Genomic DNA, 13428 nt, shown 5'->3' with positions numbered 1-13428 from the left:
TTTGTGATACAGATTGACGCAGACAATGACGTGACAGACATTCTTACGAAATGGGAAAGCCCCACTCCTTTTTATTTTTCCTGTTATACTGTGTAGTTTCGCCTGCACTCTACAATGCTGCTAGCTGGTGGTGTTAAGAGCAACTACCTGAAGATAGATGCTGTGGCAAGAATAAATCAATTCAAAGTATAATGTAGTACACTTGTTGTATACTCGTGGCGCTGCGATCTGACGTAACATGGGATAATCAATGCAGTCTCCCTGGTTTAGTTGATGCTGGAGCTTTGCGCTGGAGTTTCCCTGGGATTTCCACAGCTGACTCCAGGGACCAACGACGTATTGCGTGATTCACTTCAGCAATAAGTAGGTGTGATACTGTGCAGGAGGGCAACAGGTGTTAGGGAAAGTTAATACGTGCGGTATTGAGATTTAATCAGTTATGAGCGGTATAGATGATATTTTGAATTATACACGCAAAGAAGAGGAAGATTTTTATGCTATCCTAGGTTGCGACGAGTCAGCTACGGTACGTAATCGACCATATTTGTTAATTTTTCTGTCATTCGATAGGTACAAGCGTGACAGATGTGCATGTGTTTCACTGACAGTGGGTGGTATGTTGTGATGAAATGTGTGTTGTGTTGCACTATATTTATTTGATCCAGTGATATTATACAAATAATAAGTGAATGAGGGTAAAATAAGTCTGTTTTAGCGAGGACATCATACTGATAATTGTCGCATGCAGTTATAAATTACATTGCATACACACCCCAGTGTTAAGTTTAAATTTGATTGTGACATAAGGAACGTAAGCGTTGTTAAGAACTATACTAATTTAACATGACATTTTGATATTGAGGTTGTAAATGAAAGAAATACGGTGCCGCATTTGTATTCAGCGAGTGTAATTATCTTTAAATGGCCTTGAGATTGTCAGTATTCTAATGTTTACAAGAAAAAATTAATTTGCGCACTTAATACATTTTTAATTTTAAATTTCAGGTTGAGCAGATTACTGCAGAGTACAAAGTTTTGGCACTTCAGTATCATCCTGATAAGAATGAAGGAAATAAAGAAGCGGAGGTGAAGTTTCAGAAATTAAAAGTAAGTATTTTCTACCACCAATGCACGATAAACTAGTCGGGAGCTGTTAAGGTGGTGTTGCAATGGTAGAGTGAAAGCAGTTCCCTGCCAATGAAGTCCTTTAGGTCTACAGCTCATTACGTCAATTTGCATACATGAATTTAAATTACTGAACGGCTCAGTGGTATAGTTACGCTGTGTCTAGAATATTCAAGCATTGTATTTAAAAACTGTTATCATTTAGTGCTGAGTTTGCTAGCCTCGGTATTTGATCTAAATAGGCCTACTTTACAATATCTATTTACAGCTGACACTTCAGACTTTTATGCTTCATAAGGCTGTGAAGCATTGTCAATACAGCCTGACCCTTGTCTGACAAGTTTTTCTTTCCTCTATCAACTCCAGTTGAGTCCTCAGGAACTGGGATGTCATGTATGGCTCTCTTGTTTTTGGCCTATGTAGTCTATGTAATGTTCTTCTGTGACCCCATTAAAAACACATTATCAATTCATTGTTCAATATTATTAAACAAATTTCTTCATTATGTCATCATGAGGAATAATCCTTCACTGAAATCGGTATTTCTCCTTGTACAAACTCCAAAGATAATTTGTCCCGCTGAGTAATACATTGATTTTTGAATGCATTTTTGTTCTTCTTTTAGAGTATCATGTCAAAATTTGCTAACATAGCACACTCCTTTCAGAGAATTACCTTTCATGGTATAAAAAGAGAGAGAGCACAACAAATTATTTAGTTTTCTCCTTAAAATTTTCAAAACAGCTTATGTTATGGTTTTGCATATTATACGTCTAAGTTGTACTGGTTACAGAATCATAGTATGCTTGTCAACAGCATTTACTCTTCTAAGAGGAATTCTCAGCACATTATTTTCTTGCATAGGATATGGTAAATGGTTCATGGTGTGGGTTACTGTAGTCACCTCCTAGTTTGTGAACAATGTGATCAACAGCCGAGTGGCCTAGTAAGTGGTCCTGAAAGTCAGGATACCGGTTGGTATGGAATAGGAGTAGGCATCTCGGACATATTCTGAGTCCTGGCCCTCTTTGTGCTCAGGCGGCTAGGATTATACAATCAACTGGTGGTCCGTAACCTGTTTGAGGAGAGATTCTTACTGTGACCATGTGTAAGTAGGGAAGCATCCTGTTTCACAGATTTTTAAATTTTTTTTTTTTTTACTGTGCACGCTCAGAACATTTGAATCAAGCTTCAGACGTATGGGAGTAACAGAGTCCTACTTCTGTTTGCCAGGCGAGGAACTCCATGGAAACAATGTGGCAAACAAAATGGAATTCAATGGTGGGGGGCTATCGGTATTAATGGGGCTATTGGAAGAAAGTAGAACTGGCTGAGTCTACAAAGGGGATGCGTTTTGATTGGAATAACTGATATTTGGATAATGGCAGATAACAAAGAGAGAGGAGATTATAAAGTTTATTTTATAACTTTTGGTTCTTCAGTCTCTCAGAACTAATTAATTAATAAATACATTTAGAAACTACCTGAAAAGGAAAACATATGATAACAGAATTATATCTGAAAAAGAAACAAGCATTGAGTGACATCGTAGTTGGGGTCAACACGAAGGATAGTATTGTGGTAATGGGCGATTTCAATGAGAGAGTTGGGAATAAAACTGAAGGATAGGAGAAGTTGATGGGTAAAATTGGGGAAGAAATGAAAGCTAATAGGAATGGGAAGTGTATTCTTGACTGCTGTGCTAGTATGGGATTAATTGTTTCTTCAATCAGTTAGTCAATATACTGATCTGCATTTAGGGCAGTCACCCAGGTGGCAGATTCTCTAGCTTATCTGTTGTTTTCCTAGCCTTTCAAAGAAATTGGAAATTTACTGAACATCTCCCCTTACTATACTTTGCAATCATGTAAGAAAAGGCTAGGAAAACAACAGATAGGGAATCTGCCACCTGGGCGACTGCCCTAAATGCAGATTAGTAGTGATTGATTGATATTTGCCCCAATTTGTCCTCTTTGAATTCCAACCTTATCTTCATATTGTGATCTTTCATTTCCAGGTATAAGTCTGTTATGTTTTCTTTATGAGGTAGTTTCTAAATTTATTTATTTATACATTAGTTTTGAGAGACTGAAGAACTTAATAGTTATAAATGAAAAGAAATGGCTTTCAATATCGCAGATTATAGTGTGTTCTTAACAGGTGTTAAAAAGGGAAGGGGAGAGTGTGGGGTTGGACTATTCATCAGTACTGCTATTGCACACAGCATAGTTTCTGTTAGGCACTTGAGCGAATGATATGGGTAAATTTAACAGCTGGAGGAATTAGGACTAGAATTGTCTCAGTGTATTCACCATGTTAGGGTGTAGATGAGGATGAAGTTGACAAGTCACATGCAGCACTGAGCGACATCATAGTCAGGGTCAGCAGCAAGGGTGTGATAGTGCTAATGGGTGATTCCAAGGCAAGAGTTGGAAATAAAACTGAAGGATATGAGAAGCTGATGGGTAAATGTTCGGAAGATATGAAAACGAATAGGAATGGTAAATTTTCATTCATCTTAAGCAGTTACCTTGCCGATAAACAATGTTTGCTGGCCAAGTATTTTTCTGTTACTGGCATATCTCTTCCACTGGAACTCCACATTATGGAACAACTTTCTTAAGTGTGCGCCATCCACACAAAATCTATTTTCTCCTCAACTGCTGTCAGTTGGTTAGTTGCTGAGGGAACAATGCTCTGCAATAGATAGAAGTCATTTTAAGATGTCTTGTATGATTCTTATATCAAAGCCATCACAATGAAACTTGTATTCCTCAGATCTAGGCTTCCTTTTATCTGGAGTGGGCTACTCGGTGAGACTCACCAGCAAGATATCCTTCATTTTAGATGGCTGAGATCATTTAAACTGATACATCACTGTAATTTGAAGCCACAAACTACTCTTTTATGAAGTACATGAATTTTCCCTGTGCTGCTTCCTCATCACACTGGTTTATTATGTTTCTGATCACTTTTCTAGCATCACAATGAATTGGCTTTCCCTTGCTAACAAGAGACATTACGGAGTCTTGACAAAACAGTTACTCACCCAGAATAGAAAGGAGAATAAAGGTCAAAAGCAGTAACAGTGGATAAATTGTCAAAAAAAAAAAGAGAGAGAGAAAGATATTAATGAATGCAGAATAATGCAGTGTCAGCGAACACAGAGACGGGTGGATTGCAAATGATAGCGCCAAGGGCTGATAGTAGGAGTGAAAAATAAATCACCTAGGTGGTAGCAACAATAACGTTACTGGCTTGACTGGTGAAAAGCCCTTCTCCCCATGCCTTACCGGGCATGTGCATTCTTCTTATCTCCGAACTGTACCAGGCAAGGTGTTCACTGGCATTTTGGAAGGGAGGGTGCAATCAGTGGTTGAGAGTAAGTTGGATGGAAACAAGTGTGGTTTCAGACCACAGAGGGATTGTCAGGATCAGATTTTCAGTAAGCACCAGGTAACTGAAAAATGCTACGGGAGGAATAGATGGTTATGTTTCTGTTTTGTTGATCTAGAGAAGGCATATGACAGAGTACTGAGGGAAAGGATGTTAGCTGTACTGGGGGATTATGAGATTAAGGGTAGACTAGCGAATGTACCCGTGCTTCGCTATGGTATTCTACATTGTATTCGAATATCGAAGTAAATAGTGTACATGCAGTAAATAAGATTGTTTTAAAATTGCATGTCTCTTAGCGTTATCCGAGAAAGAACACGGGGAGGTCCCCGTACGTTGTTTCCAATGTAAAGTGTTTGTTACGGATTTGTGATATAACGGCAGGCTCACTTGCCTACTGCCATTCACAATCGAGTTGGGAAGTTTGCATTATAATTGCAGGCCCCATTGCCTACTACGCGGACAGAATCGATTTGGGGAGTTTTCGTTAAAATGGCAGCCCCCCTTTTCCTACTTCTAGACAGAACACAGTTGAGGAGTTTCTATTATAATGGCAAGCAATTACCCTACTATCACTCGAAATTGAGTTGTGCAGTTATCATTATAATGCCAGGCCCATTTTCCTACTGCCAGCCAGCTTACTGCCAGTCACACCAAGTTGGTGAGTTTCCATCAAAATAGCAGGCCACTATGCCTAATGCCAGTCACATTTTAGATGAGGACATTTCTTTATAATGGCGGGCACCCTTGCCTACTGCCAAACACAATCGGGTAGGGGAGTTTTAAACAAAACTGCATGCTCACTTGCCTTCGGCAAGTCAAATCGAGAAGTGAACTATTCATTACAATTGTAGGCCTTCCTTACTAATTACAGTTACACAGGAGTTGGAGAAGGAACCCTTTCCTACTGCCAGTCAAAGTCGGTGTTGTGGGGAGTACTGATTACAAAGCAGACCCACCCTTTCTCGATCGCTAAAAATCGACATCAGTGAATATATATAGATCGACATACGAAAGTATATGCGTGTTTACAATATTGAAGACCTTCATTTACAGATTAACTCCTACTAAACGTATGTCATATCGACAAAGGATTATACCATAAGACACGCCGGATTTAGTGGCCTAAATGGCTGGTCCTATGATATGTCATCTATTCTTGGGTCAGATTGAGTTAGAAACGTGGAACAGGGTAAAGGTTTTATAAGATTATCTCACACTAGCGAATGTACCCGTGCTTCGCTACGGTATTCTACATTGTATTCGAATATCGAAGTAAATAGTGTACATGCAGTAAATAAGATTGTTTTAAAATTGCATGTCTCTTAGCGTTATCCGAGAAAGAGCATGGGTGAGGTCCCCGTACGTTGTTTCCAATGTAAAGTGTTTGTTATGGATTTGTGATATAACGGCAGGCTCACTTGCCTACTGCCATTCACAATCGCGTTGGGAAGTTTACATTATAATTGCAGGCCCCATTGCCTACTACGCGGACAGAATCGATTTGGGGAGTTTTCGTTAAAATGGCAGCCCCCCTTTCCTACTTCCAGACAGATTACAGTTGAGTTTTTATTATAATGGCAGGCAATTACCCTACTATCACTCGAGATTGAGTTGTGCAGTTATTATAATGCCAGGCCCATTTTCCTACTTCCAGCCAACTTACTGCCAGTCACACCAAGTTGGTGAGTTTCCATCAAAATAGCAGGCCACTATGCTTAATGCCAGTCACATTTTACATGAGGACATTTCTTTATAATGGCGGGAACCCTTGCCTACTGACAAACACAATCGGGTAGGGGAGTTTTAAACAAAACTGCATGCTCACTTGCCTTCTGCAAGTCAAATCGAGAAGTAAAGTATTCATTACAATTGTAGGCCTTCCTTACTAATGACAGTTACACAGGAGTTGGAGAAGGAACCCTTTCATACTGCCAGTCAGTCGGTGTGGGGAGTACTGATTACAATAGCAGACCCACCCTTTCTCGATCGCTACAAATCGACATCAGTGAATATATAATCGACATAAGAAAGTATATGTGTGTTAACAATATTGAAGACCTTCATTTACAGATTAACTGCTACTAAACGTTCGTCATATCGACAAAGGATTATACCATAAGACACGCCGGATTTAGTGGCCTAAATGACTGGTCCTATGATATGTCATCTATTCTTGGGTCAGATTGAGTTAGAAACGTGGAACAGGATAATGTTTTTGTAAGATTATCTCACATTACGTTACTTTTCGGATAATTATGTGACAGCTACATACATAGCATTTGGCTCACATATGGCTGCTGGGTGGGCCAATTTTCGTGAAGAGTTTGATGGTTCTGTATTTCATATAAGTAATCGAAAGTATGAATTATTCATGTGAAACTTCCAAATTGACTTAACATCGATTAATAGAGAAAAATCAAACGTAAGAGGGATACAGATACGGCAAAAAGTCATAAGACCAAGGTTGTAGATCATTCCAAATTGAACGGAGATTGTGCAATCTGTTACGTGATAGAAATTTCCGAAGGTCTGCACCATTATTAAAATTGCCTGCATATTTCGATATTCTTCGGGGATAAAAAGTGAAAAATTTAATGATAGGATGTTTTCCGTTCGTTACAGGCTAAAACGTATAATTTTGTCAAATTTCAGTTATCTTCTTTTTCTTCTGGCAGATTATGCCGCAATCTGGATTTTGGGCGAGGCGGCTAAAAATTAGGACTTTCAGGAAACTAAACCAAAAATTATGCAGATGGTCATTATTACTCCTTAAACGGAAAGCTGTACGAAAATTTCGCCAAAATAGTCAGTGTAGAGGCACAAAGTCGTTACGATTTGATTTATATAGATAAGGAATCTGCTCCATGTAAAACACCTTTTGGGCTATGTCCGCTGGATTTAACCTGCAAAACTGACCATTCATGATATCTCCTTTATTAAACCTCCTGACGAAAAAATGCACATGAAAAAAAGGTTTAGAGGTGGAATTCCATCACGTTTGGTCTATTTCCAGTCAGGTTGGTCTTGTTATGTATATATTGTGGAAGAGTAAAATCACCATTTCCGTTCCCTATAAACCGCCAGTCCATTCCGGAACATGAAATGTTATTTACGTTTAAAACCTACCTTTGGACAGGTGGATGCTAAATATAATTTTTGGTTCGAATGTCTTCATTAGTTTTCAAGTTGTAAGGAATACGCTTTACACGCACCTGCTCGTGAGTTAAGTCCGATGAGACTTGTACAGAAAAACGGTCCCTTAATGATATCTCCCTTATTAATCCTCGTATCGAAATGATGCACATGAGAAAAACGGTTTAGAAATTAATTTCTACCAAGGCAGGTAGATTTAAATTAACGTTGGTTGTGTATATTTTGTGGAAGTGCGAAATCACTGTTTCAGTTTCGTATAAACCCCCAGTCAGTTCAGGGATTTAGAAACAATATTTGCCCTAAAACCTATCAAGGACTGGTGTATTCTAAATATGAGTCTTGGTGGAAATACATCCAGTAGTTTGTAACACTCGCGTACATACGGCGTAATTAAGGAAGAAAATAATACAGTTAAGAAAGTTGAAAGTACCGGTAATAGAAAATGGATTATAACTGAGGACAGCCGGATAACGACAAATATGTAAATGCCAAGTTAATGTATTGGAAAATCAAATGCCCCTCAATAAATTATGCTAGTGTGAGTTATGGATATAATAAAGCGGTAACAGAGGAGAAATTTAGGTCCAGTGATTCCTAGGTAAACAAGTAATAAGATGACTAATGGTGTTATTACTTAATCTATTCGAGGGCGGTTATAACATCCAACGATACTCCGCCAATATCCCGCAGATAGGCCGATTGACGCCTGTCTTGCCTTCTACCCAAGGAACAACCACGAATTTAAAAGCATGATGAGGAAAATGGCAATACGTTACTTCCCTGCTGGCATGCAGTCAGAGACGTTGCCATGGTAATCTGTAGGTTCGTTGTCGGTCTGTCGGTCACTCAATGCAGAGCATGATACCAGCGGAAAATTGTAAATTTCTCCGTCATTTGAAGAGTAAGGTAAATTATGAACATAACGAAACTTGTTTATAATGAATAGACGTTTCACGTACGGTAAACGAAGTTTACAGAAAATCAATAGTATAAGAGAAAATGGAGGAAAACCAGAATGGTTTTTCTATAAACCCCCCGTCTATTCAAGGATTTTAAAATGATATGCATATTGAAACCTTTCCCGGTATGAGTATTCTCTAAATATGAAGTTTGGTTGAGATCTATCCAGCCGTTTCGACGTGATGGTGGAAAAACCATTCTGGTTTTCCTATAAACCCCCCGTGTATTCAAAGATTTTAAAATGATATGCATATCGAAACCTTCCCCGGGATGAGTATACTCTAAATATGAAGTTTGGTTGAGATCTATATAGCCGTTTCGACGTGATGGTGGAACAGACAAACAGACACGAAACGTAAAAACCACCGATTCGGTTTTGAGTTGACCTAAAACAGATAAATATCTGAAAAATTGGCAAAACAAAAGAAATTACAGACAGCGGACCCCCTACTATTTTATTTATATAGATTGGGTTGCTGTGAGAATGGTACAATGAGTTCTTGGTTCAAGGTACTTGCAGGGATTAGACAAAGCTGTAATCTTTCGATTTTGTTGTTCATAATTTACTTGGAGCATCTCCTGAAAGGTATTGAGTGGCAGGGAGGGATTCAGTTAGATGGAAATGTAGTAAGCAATTAGGCGTATGCGAACGACTTGGTCTTAAAGCAGACAGTGCTGATTGAAATCCTGCAGTCTAATACTGTATTTTGGAAGTTGAAAATATATGCAAAGAGTGTGCTATGAAAATTAGCCTTTCCCACTCTAAAGTCAAGTCAATAGGTAAGACACCTAAGAGAATTGAATGTCAGATTGGGAATACAAAACTGGAACAGGAAGATCATTTCAAGTAGCCTATTTAGCATGTGTAAAAGCTCTGCTTAAGTTTATTCTTCTACTAATGTCATTCCAGGCCATCTTTCGCCTGAGAGCTCAAAACATACCACATGGTCGAGCATCTTATCTCCTTAATCCCAAGTCTTTCCAGCCCAAAGTGTACAACATTTTCGTAACACTAATCCTTTATCGGAAATCACCTACATCAAATCATGCTGCTTTCCTTTGGAACTTTTCCAGTTCTCGCATCAAGTAGCCCTGGTGTGGGTCCCATACACTGGAACCATACTCTAATTGGGGCCTTACCAGATACTTATATGCCCTCTCTTCTGCATCCTTACCATGACCTCGAAATGCACTTAAAATCATAATGTTAAGATATGTCACCTTTCTTAACTATCTTGTTAATGTGATTACCCCAATGAAGATCATTCTTTATATTGACACCTAGGTACTCACAGAGTTCTCCTTGAGGAACTATCATTCCATCAGCACGCTAATTAAAACTCTTGGTGGAACTTACAACCTGACTTTTCAATCCGTTTACCATCATACCATTGTCCGCTGCCAATATCACAAAATTGTCTAGGTCCCTTGCAGTCGCTCACAATTTTGCAACTCATTTACTGCTCTGTCCAGTATATCATCATCTGTAAATAGCCTTATCTGTGATTCCAGTCATTCGACCGGGTCAGGCGAGGATAGGAATTGTGCCGGCTGCTGAAGCCTGTCACACCACTCTGGGGCAATGATTAATGAATGACAGATGAAATGAAATTATACTGGAGAGTGTTGCTGGAATGAAATACGACAGGAAAAACTGGAGTGCCCGGAGATAAACCTGTCACGCCTCCGCTTTGTCCGGCACAAATCTCGCATGGAGTGACCGGGCATTTGAACCACGGAACCCAGCGGTGAGAGGTCGGCGCGTTGCTGCGTGAGCCACGGAGGCTTTCTTTACTCATATTATCTATGTAAAATAATATGTCCTGACTGACTGATTCATCATTACACGTTATAATTCTCATATTTTGGTCTGTATTGAATTTTACATTATAGTCAAAAAAATATTGTTTATTAAATTCCACCTATTCAAAACATAAAGAATAATTTTAATTAAAAATTAAATCTTATTAAATAAATTAAAGGGACATGCTTTGCCCTTTTTTTAAAGGGCATCTTCAGCCTTAATCTGAAACCTGGATGATAATAAATCAGGATCCTGATTGTTTTTAAGAAAAATTATAAATGTGAGGAGGATGATGTAGGTATATGCGTTAAAAAATGAGCGAGTGGGATGACAGTAGTTAAAATATTCTTATAATAAAGTCTTTAAAGTCTTACAAACAGTCCTAATTTATATATTTTTATGAATTTCCTTGTCTAAAAATGTGGTAACAAGTTGCATATTAGTAGTTCTATAAGAATACAGTTATTGCTGCGTTGAATTGAACCTTGTGCCCTTATTTCTTACGCCCTCAACTTTTAACGAGGTTCATTTCAGTGCAGCAATAATTCTGTTCTTATAGAACTGCTAATATGCAACTTGTTACCACATTTTTAAAGGTTATTCGTAAAAATATATAAATTAGGACTGTTTGTAAGACTTTATAAAGGCTTTATTATAAGTATATTTTAACTACTGTCATCCAGCTTGCTCATTTTTTAACGCATGTACCTACATCATCCTCACATTTATTTGTGATTTTTCTTAAAAACTGCAATAAAGAGCAATCAGGATCCTGATTTATTATCTTTCAGGTTTGAGATTAAGGCTGAAGATGCCCTTAAAAAAAGGGTGAAACATGTCTCTATAATTTGCTTGATAAGTTTTAATTCTTAATTAAAGTATTTATTTATTCGTGTCAGAGGTACCAATATATAAGAAATCAATTCAAATACAATTCAAAAAATTAAATAATAAAAATATGAAGTATGTTAATCACCCAAAATGAAAGACATATGAACAAATTAATTGTAAAAAAATAAAAAAAATGAGAAAGGAAGTATTACATGAAAATGTCTACACTATATATACATTATTTACACAAGTTGTGACCAGTATTTGGCTACATTGATGGCATTGTTTCCAGCCAGTGCCAATTCCAACCCTGTACATGAATCTGGGCATAGACAACAGTGCAAGAGGTGCGTAGAAGTCTGTTCCTCTCCACATTCGCATAATGAGTCCCCACAATGCACGATGCCCCATTTCACAAGATTGTCCTTAGACCTTGCAACGCCGGTCCGCAGTCTGTTTAATGACTTCCATATACACCATCCCTCTTCGTGACCAGGTGGCAACTTCTCTTCAATTTCAACACGTTCCGGATGATCTGGGTACCTTTGTTTCCATACCTTAACCCTGGCCTTTTTTGGGTCAGAATCAAGTGGAGCAGAAGACTGTAGAAAACTCTTCCTGGATTTCAGTCGAGCTGGAGGTGGCTGATGTTCATGAAGGGGGTGGGCTGAGATGCTGCAAACCTTTTGTCTCTCGATATTAGCGGCCACCTCACGTCTAATATCAGGTGGGGCTATACCTGCAAGTGAATACAACTTCTGTGTGGGTGTTGGTTTTAAACAGTCTGTAGGTTTCATTCAAGGCAGTGTCGACTTTCTTTGCGTGAGCTGATTTATACCACACGGGACTAGCATATTCAGCAGCAGAATGCTAGGGCAGTTGTCCTTACTGTTTGGGGGTGGGCACCCCATCCAGAACCAGTTACCTTACGCAATAGGCAGTTTCGTGATGAAACTTTTGCCTCGAGTTTGGTGCAGTGTGTGGTGAAGGTCAGCGAACGATCCAGGGTAACACCAAGGTAAACTGGAGTATTGCTATGTTCCAACTCCATTCCTTTCCATTTCACATGCAGGTTCCGCAGGGCTTCTTTGTTCTTTAAATGAAAGGCCCACACACTAGTTTTCGATGGATTTGGCTTGAGGTGATTTTTCTCATATTAATCTGAGAGCATCTTCAAAGCAGCAGTAAGGTTTTGTTCTACTTGCTCAAAGTTTTTACCCTGAGTTGCCAGGGCCAGGTCATCTGCGTACAGAAAGCTCCGTGTATGAGGTGGAAGAGGTTGGTCGTTGGTATATATGTTAAACAGCATTGGTGCTAGGACACTGCCTTGTGGGAGACCGTTCTTCTGTATTCTCCATCTACTCCGCTGTCCTTGAAATTCAACGAAGAAGCGTCTGTTCTGCAACAACGTGGCAATAATCATTGTGAGCCTGAAATCCATAGTAAGATGGTAAAACTTCCGTAGTACTCTCTGGTGTTGTACAGTATCATATGCTGAAGAGAGATCAACAAAAGCCACTCCAGCAATATCACCACGTTGAAATCCATCTTCTATGTGCTGTGTCAGATTAAGGATCTGTGTACAGCAGTTCCTTCCTGGTCTAAATCCAGCCTGCTCTGGGATTAGAAAAGGTTTGACCACTGGTGTTATACGGTTCAGAAGTATTCTTTCAAAAATTTTATATAGATGGCACAGGAGTGATATTGGTCTGAAATTCTTCGGATCCGTAGGCTGCTTACCAGGTTTCAGGATTGCAACCACCTTAGTCTTCCTCCAGATTTTAGGGATTTGACATCGTTCCAGACAGTTATTGAAAAGCTGTAGGATCCATTGTTTGGTAGTATTCCCAAAGTGCTGTATCTGCTCCATACGCATGTCATCTAGACCGGCTGCCTTGCCAGTTTTACTCATTTTTATGGCGTTTTCCAGCTCGTTCATAGTGAAGGGATTGGACAGACTGGATGTTTCTTGTTCGATATTTCTTTGAAGTTTTGGTGGTCTTTTTCGCTTATCTGTTTTGCCATTTATTAGGAGCTGATGAGCTATCTGGTTGGAAGTAATGTTGCTATGTAGAGGACTTTTCGTAGGGTCATTGTTCAGACGTCTAATTAGCTTCCAAGCTTCTCTGCTGTTTCTTGCCATGTCTAGTTCTTCC

At 39.0% G+C, this 13428-nt stretch overlaps 1 protein-coding gene across 1 annotated transcript in view; it reads left to right on the top strand.

Annotated features, from left to right (window-relative positions):
* The first annotated feature begins 240 nt into the window (after positions 1 to 240).
* The window catches only part of LOC136858355 (J domain-containing protein), a 63182-nt gene continuing 49994 nt past the window's right edge, over positions 241 to 13428 (top strand). Inside the window, exons 1-2 of the mRNA XM_067137833.2 lie at positions 241 to 526; positions 1006 to 1107. Coding sequence (XP_066993934.1) covers positions 440 to 526; positions 1006 to 1107 — 189 coding nt within the window. The 5' untranslated portion in view covers positions 241 to 439. The remainder of the gene's footprint in view (positions 527 to 1005; positions 1108 to 13428) is intronic.

This window comes from Anabrus simplex, chromosome 1 (assembly GCF_040414725.1).
Source record: "Anabrus simplex isolate iqAnaSimp1 chromosome 1, ASM4041472v1, whole genome shotgun sequence".
Lineage (NCBI taxonomy): Eukaryota > Metazoa > Arthropoda > Insecta > Orthoptera > Tettigoniidae > Anabrus > Anabrus simplex.
The sequence above is the reverse complement of the archived record's forward strand: the minus strand, read 5'-3'. Positions and strand labels throughout refer to the sequence as shown.